This window comes from Thunnus albacares, chromosome 3, assembly GCF_914725855.1.
Source record: "Thunnus albacares chromosome 3, fThuAlb1.1, whole genome shotgun sequence".
Lineage (NCBI taxonomy): Eukaryota > Metazoa > Chordata > Actinopteri > Scombriformes > Scombridae > Thunnus > Thunnus albacares.
The window spans coordinates 15,304,704-15,318,532 of record NC_058108.1 but is presented as its reverse complement, the minus strand read 5'-3'; the positions used below and the strand labels follow the sequence as shown (position 1 = coordinate 15,318,532).

General features: G+C 38.6%; 1 protein-coding gene across 3 annotated transcripts in view; it reads left to right on the top strand.

Annotated features, from left to right (window-relative positions):
- Positions 1-13,829, top strand: part of LOC122979292 (neuronal membrane glycoprotein M6-a-like) — a 49,006-nt gene that overhangs the window by 16,593 nt on the left and 18,584 nt on the right. The window contains exon 1 of one of the 3 annotated variants that reach the window (XM_044346638.1): positions 2,522-2,719. The exons of the other annotated variants lie outside the window; for them this stretch is intronic. Within the exon in view, the coding sequence (XP_044202573.1) occupies positions 2,683-2,719 (37 nt within the window). The 5' untranslated portion in view covers positions 2,522-2,682. Of the gene's footprint in view, positions 1-2,521; positions 2,720-13,829 lie in introns of those variants that run through there. 3 annotated transcript variants of the gene reach the window in all.

Below are 13,829 nucleotides of genomic sequence, written 5' to 3'. Positions count from 1 at the left end.
GATCCATGGCTTTAATATTGTTTTACCTAATAAACTGCTTTTTTCTTTTATTTTCATCTGATTTTACAAGAATTAGTAGCCTTTTGTAGGCACTAAAGGGTCAAATAGCATTTGTCCTACTTACTATGGGCCAACACCATGGTTTCACCTGAATAGAATCAGGGTGGGTCAAATGGCGTATATGAGGTAATGTATTTCAGGGTTCTTAACGCCACAAAATGTGGTAAGAAAGAATAAAAATGGATAAAGATAGTCAATGATACTATGGATGGATTACTATGACTTTTTGTAGAGAAGTTCACATTACCTAGAGGAAGAATTCTACTCACTTTGTGATCACCTGACAATTCATCTAGTGCCACTTGGAGGTTTACATCTTTGGGTTTTGAGAAATGACTTGAAAACTATCAGATGGACTGCCATGACAATTGTTACAGATATGCATGGTGCCCAGAGGAAGTGTCCTAATGACTTTGGTGGTCCCCTGACCTTTCATCTAATGCCACCAGCAGGTCAAAGTTTTCACTTATTCTATGAAATAGCTCAATATCTACTTGATGGATTATATATTCATGTTGATAATGACTTTGCCGCTCCCCTGACTTTTCATATAGCTCTTGCATGTGATTAACATTGGTTTTCAGCAAATTCAGTGTTTCAATAACTATTCGACAGATTGTCATGAATTTTGATACAGACACTCATATCCCACACAGGATCAGATCAATTGAACTCTATTTATGGATCAGTTAATGGTTGCTCAGAACTGATTCATACAATGTGTTATTTGACCACGTCGATGTTATATTCGTCTAACATATTTCTTTCTAAAAGCCTTTTCCCTTCGAATGTTAAAAGTGAAAAATAGTGTCTGTCCTACTGCTTTACATACAGTATGTTGGCTGTGATGTGCAGTTTGTTGTTTGCCGACTGCAAAGTGGGCAAGAAGAGTTTTAGCTGTTTTATGTTGTTCAGGTGTTTCAGTGTGAGCAGAGGTCTTTACTAAAATAACCTGGAAATGCTTGTGTGGATGCAAGTTGGTGTTTTTTCTCATAGTTTTTTTTATCTTTGTCTTTCTGGTTATTTTGTAGTCGTTTTTTGGTTTTGTAGTTTTTCCTCTTTTGTGTTTTTGCTACTTTTTCTCCATCCATTTTTCATAGCAGGCTATTCAGCATTCTGGCCCACTGGCATAGCTTCAATGGACACTTAACTTGAATGAATCCTTCATTAATGTTATTAATCATATTTTTGTGTGTTTTGCCCCATGTTGACAGAAAGTTGTGTTTCTGGCTTCCTGATGATTGTAAGTCCAATATTCACGCTCCTTTCAGCTCTCTTTTGGTCATCACCACTTTCTGAGAAAATGTCTGGCTCTTTAGCTGATAATTGCCATTTTGTTCACCATGGTCACCGTGTTTGTCTACTGTTTGGTGCTGGCAGGTGACATTAGTGTACAGTGGGTGTACAGCTGCCACTGGAAATGGGGTTGATGATTTTGATGAGACTGGACAAAAAAGACTAATGTTGCAGGTGTAAACCCAGAAAATTGAGCTGAAAGATTCTAAAAAGCTGTGTAGAGTTGAGAGGTTTGATTCTGTGCAGGTTCATCACAAACTGACATGTACAGTAAGGTAGTCATTTGATCCATTGTTCTTAGAAAAATATTGATCAGTGCATAGTTCCAGTCCAGTTCTGTAACTCCCTAACTTTTTTTGTAATTTTACAACGCTGTGAGCGCCACCAATGAAATTCCATCCATATCCATTGTATTGGGATAATGGCACAAACCTCAGAGAGGGATATCTGAAACCCTTTTTTTGATATTAGAGCTTTAATTTAAAATACAAAATAAATTTCGCCTGGTCAGAGTTTGATGTCACAGAGATTTCTATGTCAGACGAAGTGTTGCTGGGTAAAGTTGAGGCAATGTCTACTTACTGTATGTTGACCTGTGTTTTCATGTGCCTTACCATTGTGATGCGCATGTCATTTTTAATTTTTGTCATTTCAGTGTGTAGAGCTGCCTTGTGTGATGACTCCCCCTTTTTTTTGTTTTTCAGTATATTTTTGCTCAGACGAGTCCCGTGACTTCAGGAGATTCTCATAGTGTTCTGTTTAATCTATGTGTGCTTTCTAGTGTCAGTATTTGTAACAGTAAGCTGTATTGCAATTCTTAGATCTCATCACTTACTCACTATGAGTGAATGTAGACTGAGATAAACCTGTTTGTGTTTTTATATATGAAATGAAAGGTTTCATCTGTCTCTGCTCATTAGCATTCTTCGTGTATTAGACAGTTGCATTTATTTGCTCTAAATAAAAAAAATGAACTGAGTGTAAAAAAGGGGGTATGATATTAAGGAAATGTTACTAAATGTCACTGTTTACACTCAGTTTACTATTTAAATAAATACATAATTTAAAAAAAACATCTGTAGAGAAAGCGATAGCTGTAGATGGATATGGAGATAGGATGCTGGAGAAGCCCAGATTGCAGAGTGAATAGAGAGAGTGTAGAAACAGGGACTTCCCTGAGCCTCCATCATCTGCAGGGAGGGAAAAAAAACACTCTCACACACACAGCCTCCCACATACACACACACGCACACTGTGCTGAGAGCTAGTAAGGGGCTTTAAACAGATTCACACGAAATAGAGACAAAGGGACTTTAACCTGCCACAATGGAGGAAAACATGGATGAATCGCAAAGCCAGAAAGGTAGGATAGAAGGGCAATTTGTTCATTTTTTTATCTTTTATCAGCTGTGCTATTCTGCCATTGTTCTGTTCATCCATCCCTCTCGGTATCATGGGATTCCTTTGTGTGTGTGTTGTGGGCAGAGAGAAAGAAGACAGCATACATGTCCTGCAGAAAAAACAAAGCATCAGATTTTAGTCTGATAGATATGTTATTTGCACATTTTCTTAACTCAATTGACAGAGAGCGTTTTCCTTGTCGTTCCTCTCAGCAGAGGTGGGAATATGGGCTGTGAATTTTAATCGTGCCATCTATATGTCTGCTCTTTATAATACCGTGGATTATACGGCCCAGTTCTGATGTATGTTTCAATGAATGGACGGATAAATAAGCAGATTGTTTGGGTTGAGGATGAGAGGAGATGGCAGACACTGGAGGGTCGGTGTTGTTTTGGAGGCTGGACGGACAGATGGATGGACAGATGGATGGATGGATGGATGGAGGAGGTGGGAGTGGCAGGGGGGAAGGAAAGGGGGAGAAGAGGGTAATAGAAGGAGGGAGTGTGGGGCAAAACCTTGAAATAAAGACAAAATCAGAGGGAGGAGGGATAAGTGGAGCAGTGATTGATGCCTCCATTGGGATTTTCTTTGTTAGCCTCCATTGTTGATGCTTCACGCTTGTCTGAACGCCTTTTCCTCTCCTCTCTCTCCTCGCGCTCTGCGTGTCTCCTTTTTTTTTCTGCTGTCTGTGGTGCTCTCTCTACCCTTTCCCTCCATTTTCTTCATATCTCTCTATCACTAGTCCTATCTCTTTATGCACTTTTCTCTTCAGCCTTTCTGACTGTACTTAATTTGAAAGTGGATTTTCTGTGTCTGTCCCTCTGCCTCTGCAGGTCTGTCTCTTGTTTCCACTGTCTGTTTTTTTCTGTCTCTCCCTCTCCCCAACCCTCTATTTTGACTCATCTCTTGCTCACCTCCATCTCGCTCTGTAGGTTCCCTCCCTCTCTCCCTCCCTCGTTCCCTGCCTTTTTACCATTTTTCTTCCTCCATCCATTTTGTTTTCTTTTTTTCTGTTTTTTTGCAATTTTTGGTACACATCCCATATAAAACACATATTCTCCCTTTGTATGTCTGTATTTTGCATATGGCGTAATGGCAGCTGTCTATATTATTTTTGTTGTTGTTGGCGGTAACAATGGGCGTGTCCATTTTCTTCATCGCACCTTCAGTATGAAATCAGACATAACCGATGCTGCTTACACAGATTCAGAAGCTATTTATTACTATTTTTGAGCGGTAATAATCAAATGTTTGCATTTATCCCCATATTAACGTTTATTAAGACTGTATCTATGGTAAAACCATTATGGAATTGTCTTCTGTTGTGTGATAGGTGGATCTGTGTGTTTTTTCTGTAAGGGACCTGTTTTAGCCAATCAGAAAGCGGAATAGGGAGATAAGATGTTTCAAGCAAACATGATTTTTCATTCCAACCACTTTTTCTTTTTTTTTAGCCATCACCCCCACTCCTTCTGTTCATCTGTTCAACTAGTTCCCATCCCACACTGGTGTCATTCCTTCCATCTTCATTGCTTTCTTTTTACATCTTCCTTCAGTTCTGCTGTCACTGCCCCCCCCCTCTCCCTCTCCCCCTAGTTGTAATAAATTCAGATGCACACAGCTGACAAAATACAGGTGTATGTGTGATCAAATGTGTTAGGACAGGCGAGAAGGAGAGAGATGCAGGAAAATGTGAATCTATGAGACAGGACAGAGAAAGCCAGCGATGCTTGAGACTTGGCAGATCGAAGTCGGAGACATGAAGAAAGAAACAGCTCAGTACGCTTCATTTTGAACTGATAAATGACCTTAAATGATTGATCTTAAATGCTAGGATGCACACTTTTCTTTCTGCAAAATTCATTTATATTTTTTTTCATTTCACAGTGTTTGAATCTCGAATCTACCTAAATCAAGGTTTAACTGTTAAGCCTGTTGCACAGAGTGTGAGGAATTCTCTGCTCCTCTGATAACACATTTTATAATAACTGGCTGCTTTGCACTTGGTGGCTGACTAACATAATGGATAATGAACAATTAAGCTGTGCAAAATGCAACATTAGAATTCAAAATTCTCATTAAATAGTTAATAATTAAATGTTTTTTTTCATTCTGAAACTCTCAGTGTGTAATACATCCCATTTACTATTTATCAGACTTGTAAAAGATCACATGACCAAGTATTAACTCCCAGGTGTTGCCTTTAGGTTGTCATTGGTTACTGGTAAATGTATTACATAAATTGGACCAATGAAAAAGAGAGGATGTGGCAGCCAGGGCAAGATTTTACTGTAAGTCCCACTATTTAGAATTTATAAGCAGTATATAAACATTTAATAAATAGCACACTATAATATAAGTGTGCATTAATGTATGTGTACTGTAACTCCTCTGTGGGAACCCATAAGTGGAGGCTGCTGTTTAAACAGATCATGAATGACAATATAGTAAAACACAGCTGTGATAAAATAAAATGTCTTTAACATTTAACACAAATGTTAATAAAGTGCTTGTGAAAGCTGAATAGAAGGACTTAAACTAAAGTGTTACCAAAGCCAGATATAACCTCCACTATTAGTTCTCATTAGCTGCCTGGATACTGTATGTTTTTCATACCTATGTTAGCTGTTAAGACTGCTTTACATGAGGCTATATTTCTCTTCGGGTTAAATAAATACTGATTGGATCCGATGTTCAATGGCAATTTGGTGTCTACAACTCCTCATCATCTGAATCATCTTATGTAAGAATTTCTGAAGTATGTTGTTTGCTGTTTCCTGTTAACACTTGCTGCAGGAACAATCACCCAAATTCTCCACAGGGTTCATCAAAGTTTCATGTTGCCTAATCTTATCTGAAAGTGTGAAAGATTTGAAAGAGAAAGCGCGGCAGAGACACATGTAGAGGTTTTGATCTGTTTCTGCCTGTAGCTTGCTGGTCATCCTGCTGAGGACTTAACACCACTTTCAGATTTATGGGGAAAGCTGGAAATCTCAGGTTGTGTATCCACATTTTGAGCCATTTATTTGGTCATGTGAGTGCAAGTCTGTAGCAAGGCAAGTTAGTTTACAGTTGCTAATGATGTTGTTATGATGACAGATAATTGTATGATTGTGAATTATTAGTTTGGAACAAGGGACAGTTAATTCCAACAGTCTTCGGGCATCTTACGTGGTGTTTGCCCTTCACAGAAATGTACTAATATTTTATGTAAACCATTTATGAATGTATGCTGTAGAGGTTAAGATTTTTAAATGTATTTGTCCTACCTTCCAGACAGGCGTTGGTTTCCATATCGTGTGTACAATATCCAAAGCAGTTACTCCTGAAACTTGCTTGAGTTTTACAGTCCATCACAGTGATATCTGTGTGCTAAAGCAGTCCTCAAAAGTCCTCACTGCATTACATCTTGATAATAATGCAACTTTAACAAAGAAAAAATAAATGTAGATTCAAAGTTTGCTGAGATTAAATTAGACATCTCAGGAAAGTTTGCTAATTTATTTTTTATACTGTACAGAAATGAGAAAGCCAACGGCTGCCTGGAAGGTAGGAAAAAATGAAGATCATTTAAAACACATTAAAATGATGCATTATTTTTTTTCTCCCAAACACATTTAGATTTAATATAATGCTTTACTTGACACATATTTCTAGATGGTTTGCATTCCATAATTGTTGTACATCTAACCCTGTGGACCTTTCTCTGTCAAACCCTGATTTATCTACAAAAATAATCACTGCAAAGTGTATTTTCATTTTAAAGAGTAACATTTAAAAGTCTCCATCATCTAATAGCAAAAACAGATCACACAGCCAGAGAGAAAATGCCATTATATGCAAATAAATCCACACTTTAAACTTTTTGTTTTTATAATTCAAACAAATGGGGAATGTGAGGGGACAGGATCACAGGTTATGGAAATAAAATAAAATGTATGACAGCTGATTTATTAAAACAAATTTTAATGGCTAAAAGATGAACACAGTTCAGTGATATTTTGTGTTGTTTTATATATTGAACAGTCAGATAATTGTTCTCAACAAGAGTGATGACAAGTCAGAAGCTCACTTACTTTGTGCTGACTGTAATCGTCCACAAAGAATTATTTTCCACCTCCAAATGAAATCGGTGCCTAAGCTTTTATACTGTGAGTTCTTCAGGAAAATAAACAGCATGTGAGAAAAAAGATTTTTCACAAGGGGTAGTCACCACTCACTCACCATGACAATGTTGAGCAATTAGGCCTTTCAGCACCGAGCCAAGATGTCTTCTGTTAGCACTATTTCAGACCTGATCACTGATCACCTTTAAAGAACATAATGGATCAGTAATTGTGCCAAAAGTCTGGCTGTCTAAACAGTAACCCTAAAGCTTATACATGCTGTACCCAAGGAGGTTTATCAGTTGGCCTTGATTTGAGATTCCAGTGTAACTCTCACAGAAAACTGATGATATGTCATCTCTAATCAAGTTTTAATTGAGTTTTTAACTGAGACAGTGCGATATGGGGAGAAGGAGGACAGAAAGTGTGTGATTACTGTGCACAGTGTATTAAATCCCCATATGACAATAATACCAAAACAAAAATACACCAAGAACCAGACAAACAAACATCAACAGAAACCTGCTGGGGTTTGTGTACTGAATTTGTTTGATCTATTCTTATTTGATCTGCTTTTCCTTGAATTTTCTGTTTGTCAGGTTTGAGTTTGTGGCACTCACTTCTTTGGAGAGATACTTTTCTTTTGTCCACACAAGGTGCACATCACAACTCATGCTAATTATCCAGTTATTGTTAGATTTAGTTCAGTCTAACAGGAGACGTAAAACACATCCCCTCATGTATGCACAAGGACTTTTCCCAGGAAAGACCTGCTTGATGCTGATGTTCCACATAGCACATGTAAAAGTTTTATTTCACTGGCTGGAGATTGGCTCATTATATCTAATTATAAATAACTGTTTATTAGCATGAAGATACATTATTTATGAAGCCTTCCCCTAAAATGTATTGACAAAATGCCTCTTAAAGTAGGAGTTTATGGTGCATGATTGAGTCAGAAAAGACATTCAAGTGTGGAATTGGTGGTCTGTTTGGCCAGTTCCTAAACCTGCAGAAAAAGAAGTCAGCATTAGCCTGTTCAATTTGTGAAATTAGTTTGTAGCTTTATAGATCAAGTCAATGGGAAAACTGACGAGAGTCATACAGCTGAAAGTGGACCATGTGTATTTGCCTCATATCCATTTCATTATTATGACCACTAATAGAAAGGAACTTAATGGAGAGAAGAATAAGTCAATACAAATTGACTTAGCAGGCCCACAGCGGGTGAGAGAGGAAAAGGTGGGGGAGGAGAGGAGAGACAGAGAAACAGATGCTGGAGAGGGATAAAAAGCAGATGAGAAAGCCACACAAACATGGGGTTCTCCCGTCATGTTTTTTTACTTTGAAGGGAATTTCATTACCTTCCAACTAAGTTAGCACAAGCTCCATTCTGCTGCCTGTGAGAGTACCACACGTACACACTGTGAGCAGCTGGATAAATGTGCTCTATTCTGACCAATAATGTGTAGAGGAGGTTAACCTAGCCCTGATTGCTCTGCTAGTGCTCGCTCTGTCTGACCAACTCTTTGGGCACACAGTTTGTGGGCAGACTGCCGTGAAATGTCTTGTAAATAAGAAATATTCAAATCTAATGGACCGATCGTTGTGAAATTTACAGAGCACATCCACGCTTCTCAGAGGATGAAACTTTTCCATCCTGGTCAAGCCATGAGGGTTCGTTAAGCACCACCCTCAGGCCAAAAGGGCAAGGTATTTCATAATCTAATGAGCAGATGGCCATGAATTTTGCTGAGCATGTACCTTTTTGATTGTACTGATCGCTTGGCCATCCTCTAGTGCCACCAGCTACTCAACATTGTTCTCTGTAAACAGGGAAAAGGTGGAGGATCTGTGGCTAACCCTGTTGCTGGGTATGATGTGCTTTTTTAGATGTTATCTTTTTTTTTAGATGTTGACTTCTTATTTCATTATTCATTAATGCTCAGAAGTACCTACACTCTATAATCACACAAACGTCAAGTGCAGTTTTACAAGAAAATAGCTGTGACAAATGTGTGGATGCTATTCATTCACCGCTGATACAAATGGAAACAACCGTCTCACAAAGCCAGAAATCAAACCATCAAGACTCGATTAAGTAATTAGGTAACGTTTTGACACTTTGTCACTGAACAAGTGATGGACTCAATGAGCTGGTAAAATTTGTATTTGACATATTTCACACTGAGTTGTATTTGAACGTGAGGCTTCCAGCTGTGAATCAGAATATCTTCCCATATTCCTGTGAAGTCACCATGGTGGTTGTCATAGAGTCCTGGCAGTGTTTCCAGTTTTGACCGTCTGTGGAGTGGCTCCAACATTTAGTCTGTGGATGACATCATCACTACAGTCTGTCTCTCTGCTCTTCATCTTCAAGACGGAGTGGTTCAAAATCTCCATTTACACCTTTACAGTAGAGAAATAACACCACTTTAGGGGTGAATTTTCCTTTCAATTGTAATACTTTGCAAATGACTTGTCAGTTTAATGATTATTGTTGAAAGAGCTGCTAAATGAATGGTATTAGACTGAGTTTCAGTGGAAAGTTTTATTGTCCTGTGATGGTCTAAAAATGGTGTTTCAGAGGCTTTTTCCTTGGCAACAGTACTGTTCTCAATATGTCTTTTATAAGCATGAAACTGGAAGAACATCATTACAGAACAGCAGCTTTAAGGCAAAAATATAGAACTACAGTGTGTATTTTTGGTCCATTTGTGTTTGTATTTTTAGGCTTACATGTGCACAGTCTGAGGTTGTTTTTTGTTCATTGCAAAAGGATTGTAGAGGAATCGTATGCAGTGAACTACATTGATATCAAATTTTGCACACATTTGCACACATTTCTGTTCTCCATTTTGGAGGCAATAGAGATGTTTTCTTCCTCTTACCTTCCAGTACGCAGAGTGCAGAATGATTTTTTTCTTTTGTGAGACACTTTTTAAAAGTTAACCTTCCTGTCGAGGACCCACCGATTGCTTGTTATCAGTCACAAAACATAAATTTAATGTCGGAAATAGAAAATGACTTAGGGCGCGTTCCTCTGGCAGAAAAGCACTGGCGGGGCACTAGAGAGCGCTGGGCTAACTTAACACTACGTTAACAGAGAGTTGACTACACCGCTAACAACAAGCTTACAACCTTCATGCAACATTCAGTGTCCGGCTGATGTTCTGTCTGTCATATCATAAAGCTCAGGATAGACAGACACGGCCAGAACAAGCTTCTCCTCCATTTTTGTTACCAAGGTGACAAGTCCCGCCCCCCATCTCATATATGAGCAACAGTTACAACACCCAACACCTTTCTGAAAAGTTTAGAGATTTTCAACTAGAAGCACTAGGAGCACTCTGAAAAGAGACACTGGATGCAGCACTTTCTGTCTAGGCGGCCACATGCTGCTGCACAGGCTCTCTCCGCTATATGGACACAAGCCCTTAGAGAGTATTTCGAACATGGATATACAGCACATACAGAACTCAGATGGTTTTATACCATTAAATGTACAGTAGATCAACTTAGCAGCATGCTCCAACAACAGAGAACAAAGACAATGTTTTTTGGGTGATTATTGGTTTAACTTTTCTGAAAAGGGAAATGCAAAGTCCCTCTAGAACATTCAGGTTTGTTTTCACGATTGGAGTCCAAAATGAATGAATATGTGATGTAGTGGTTGACCTTTTTGTGTAATAGTATAAGAGAACCCCTGCCAGGCCAAAAAATAATTTTTTACATGTCAAAAATAACACCAAATATCCATTCATTCGCAAATCAATAGCGCTCGGGAGCCGCTGAGCAGCGCTGTCTCGAAACATGAGTTAATGTCTGTGTCGTTGCCTGGGAAACTGCAGGTAGCGTAACTCCTTTTAAGGAATAGGCTTGGATGTATTATAATCTACGAGAAACACTGATTCCAATAGTAACCCTAACCCTTTCACAATATCCTCTGATCAATACTGTTTGCCTGTCTGCCTTTCTAAAAGGCATCCATCACTGAAATTTGATCCTCCTTTCCCTTTCATTACTGCTCTCTATGCTTTTTCCTAATTAACTCTTGATTTGTTTGCACAAATTTCTAATACTGTAACAGACAGCCTTCCTGAAAATAGCTCAGTTGCTCCATATTTACTGCACATTCACAGACAAGACAAAAATTACCAAGTTATGCTTGATTTTTGCTCAGGCACTGTGGGGGCTGTAGGCTGGGAATTGCGGCCAGATGACAGCTTATCTCTTCTTTGACAGGCTGGTGAAAATAGAGGATGCGTGTGATGTGTGGGTTTCCAGGATTCTTACATCACAAAGGTCTGTTCATTGACACAAAGTCGGGCTATGAAAGTGCAGCAGCACAAAACAAAGCCTTTTGTAATCAGCAGTTTTTCATGGGAATCACTGCTGAATGAGTAGCGTTTGTATACTTAAATATCGATCGCTGGGTTATTGGCCTGCCCCTCCCTAATTGTGATTTCACTAGCAGTCGAACAATTTCTCAGTGATTAACCATTTATTTATCCAGTCAGCACTTCTGCACTGATCTCCAGCTGCTGCAGGTGTTCTCTGCTGTCAGGTGAACACTGAAGAGCATCCAGTATAGCAAGTGGCAGCCAGATAAGCATTAATGGCCCCATTAGAAGCTGTCGGTGTGGTGTCCAAATTATGATGAGGGTCTGTTGTGGTGTTTAATACATTTACATCAGACAATCTTGAAATGGCAACCCCACAATATTGTTTTTCTCATTTGACTCTGGTTAAGATAGCAAACAAGTGGATCTCCAGAAATTATAGACTGCTTCCTTGGTTCTGTGCTGTGGAATTTCCCATCTCTAACACACCGCTTAGCCGATCTGTGAGTGAGCGATTGACAGAGGGATAGAGAGGAAAGGAGGGATTTATGTATGAACAGGCGATTTGATTGGCAGCTAGGAGAATCATTTCAGGAGGCCATGCCAGCAGCAGAGGCTACTACCATTAACTGTGTGTGAGTGTGTGAGTGACTGCAAAGCTACTTCTGGCTTAAACAAAACAACATAGACATCTTGTTTGAAATAATTACAGGCTGAAGAGGAAATTCACCTGCAGATGACATCAGTTGTTGATTGCAGTGTACATATATATTTATCTGGGTTATACTCCACTGTGCTGAACTGCATCTCACTCTAAATGGTGCAGTGGGACTGAACCTGTCATTTCCCATTAGAACAGGGTTTTGACTCTTGAGTGCATCTTCAGGCCACTGTGTGTGTTTCTCTTTCTCTGTGTGTGTGTGTGTGTGTGTATGTGTGTGTGTGAGAGAGAGAGAGAGAGAGAGAGAGCCCAGTAATCCTCTCTCAGAGCCAAGACACAGATATCCAGACACACACATACAGCAGCTATGTTGTCTGTTAGACAATCAGGCTAGACAGTGCTGTCCAAATTGTTTCCTAATGAGCACCGAGGCTCAATGTATTATATAATAATGATAATAATAATAATAATAATAATAATAATAATAATGATGATAATAATAACAACAACAATAATAATAATAATATGTTTGAGTTAAAAAAGCTAGAGGAGAATTCTTCTGGTGTGTGTGTGTGTGTGTGTGTGTGTGTGTGTGTGTGTGTGTGTGTGTGTGTGTGTGTGTGTGTGTGTGTGTGTGTAAACCACAACCAGATAACAGATTACAAAAAACATCTTATTTCTAATGATTTTGTGAAAGTTAGTGCTAAAGAACAGATCATAGTTTGATTCAAATATAAATGATTATGGTTTTCATCATATTCTTGCACATTAGAGTTGGATGTTCCTGTGAATACCTGAAAATGTTGTAGTGGTTGTAATCATTGACTGTATATAAAGATTGGATTAGATTAGATTATTTATATACAGTCAATAGTTGTAATCTTTAAGATTTCAGCCCTGGTTGATTTGGCGACACCTGTGGTTACCATGACAAGAGCTAATGCAGTCTGAATGCAGCCCAGGAATGCTGGACTTCCACCACTACCAATAAAAACGACTACATATAGAAAGATGATTACTGATTGTAAATACATTGAATTGCTATTGCTATTGCACTTCATGTCTGAAAGGTAAGATATAATAGAAAAAATAGAAACATCAATCATATGAACAATCAATAAATGTGTTTTAGGCAGCAGACAATATTAAAAAGTACAACAGATGTCAATACACAATAGAAGTCACTTCTATTTGGGAATATTATCTACAAGCTATTGTACTTACAGTATATACATGTAACTGCTGTCTTTTAAAACAACACCAAACATGTTAAAGTTACAAATCTAACTGAGGATTGCAATGGTGATGATCAGGAATCTTATTAATCCTGTAGATATATTACGGTCATTTTATGTGATGGTACAGTCAACTGATACTTGCTGTCATATCACATGTGAAAACATTTATCTCCTCCTAAACAAAGAAAACACCGTCTCACATATAGATGCAGTACACAGCCGTTTGTGCTCAGCCTGTCCCAGTTTTAGCAGGTCACTGGGTCTTTCCTGCGTTTAAAGCCCGAATATGGAAATATGACAAGGATTATAACGTGGCTGAAATTCAGGACACACACTCAAACACTTGTACACACACACACACACACACACACACACACACACACACACACAATGTCAGAAACACAACTGCACAGTCATACAGATGCAGATATTTGCAAATGTGAAAATATTTAGACACACAAGACAAAAACACGCTTCATACAACCCCCCTCACAGAAACACCTTCACACATACTCATAACACATTTATATCACAGCATCACACTCCTCCTCTCTCTGCCCATCCATCTGCCTCACAACTGTCTCACTAATGTGCCCTACATTTTATTCTTTATATGTAAAAGTGTCAACCACATGGGCATGAATTGATTCAAAGGTGTGTATAAAGAACCAAAATTAGCATGTAGCTCATGTGCGATGAACATTTTATTAAATGGAGTCAGTCA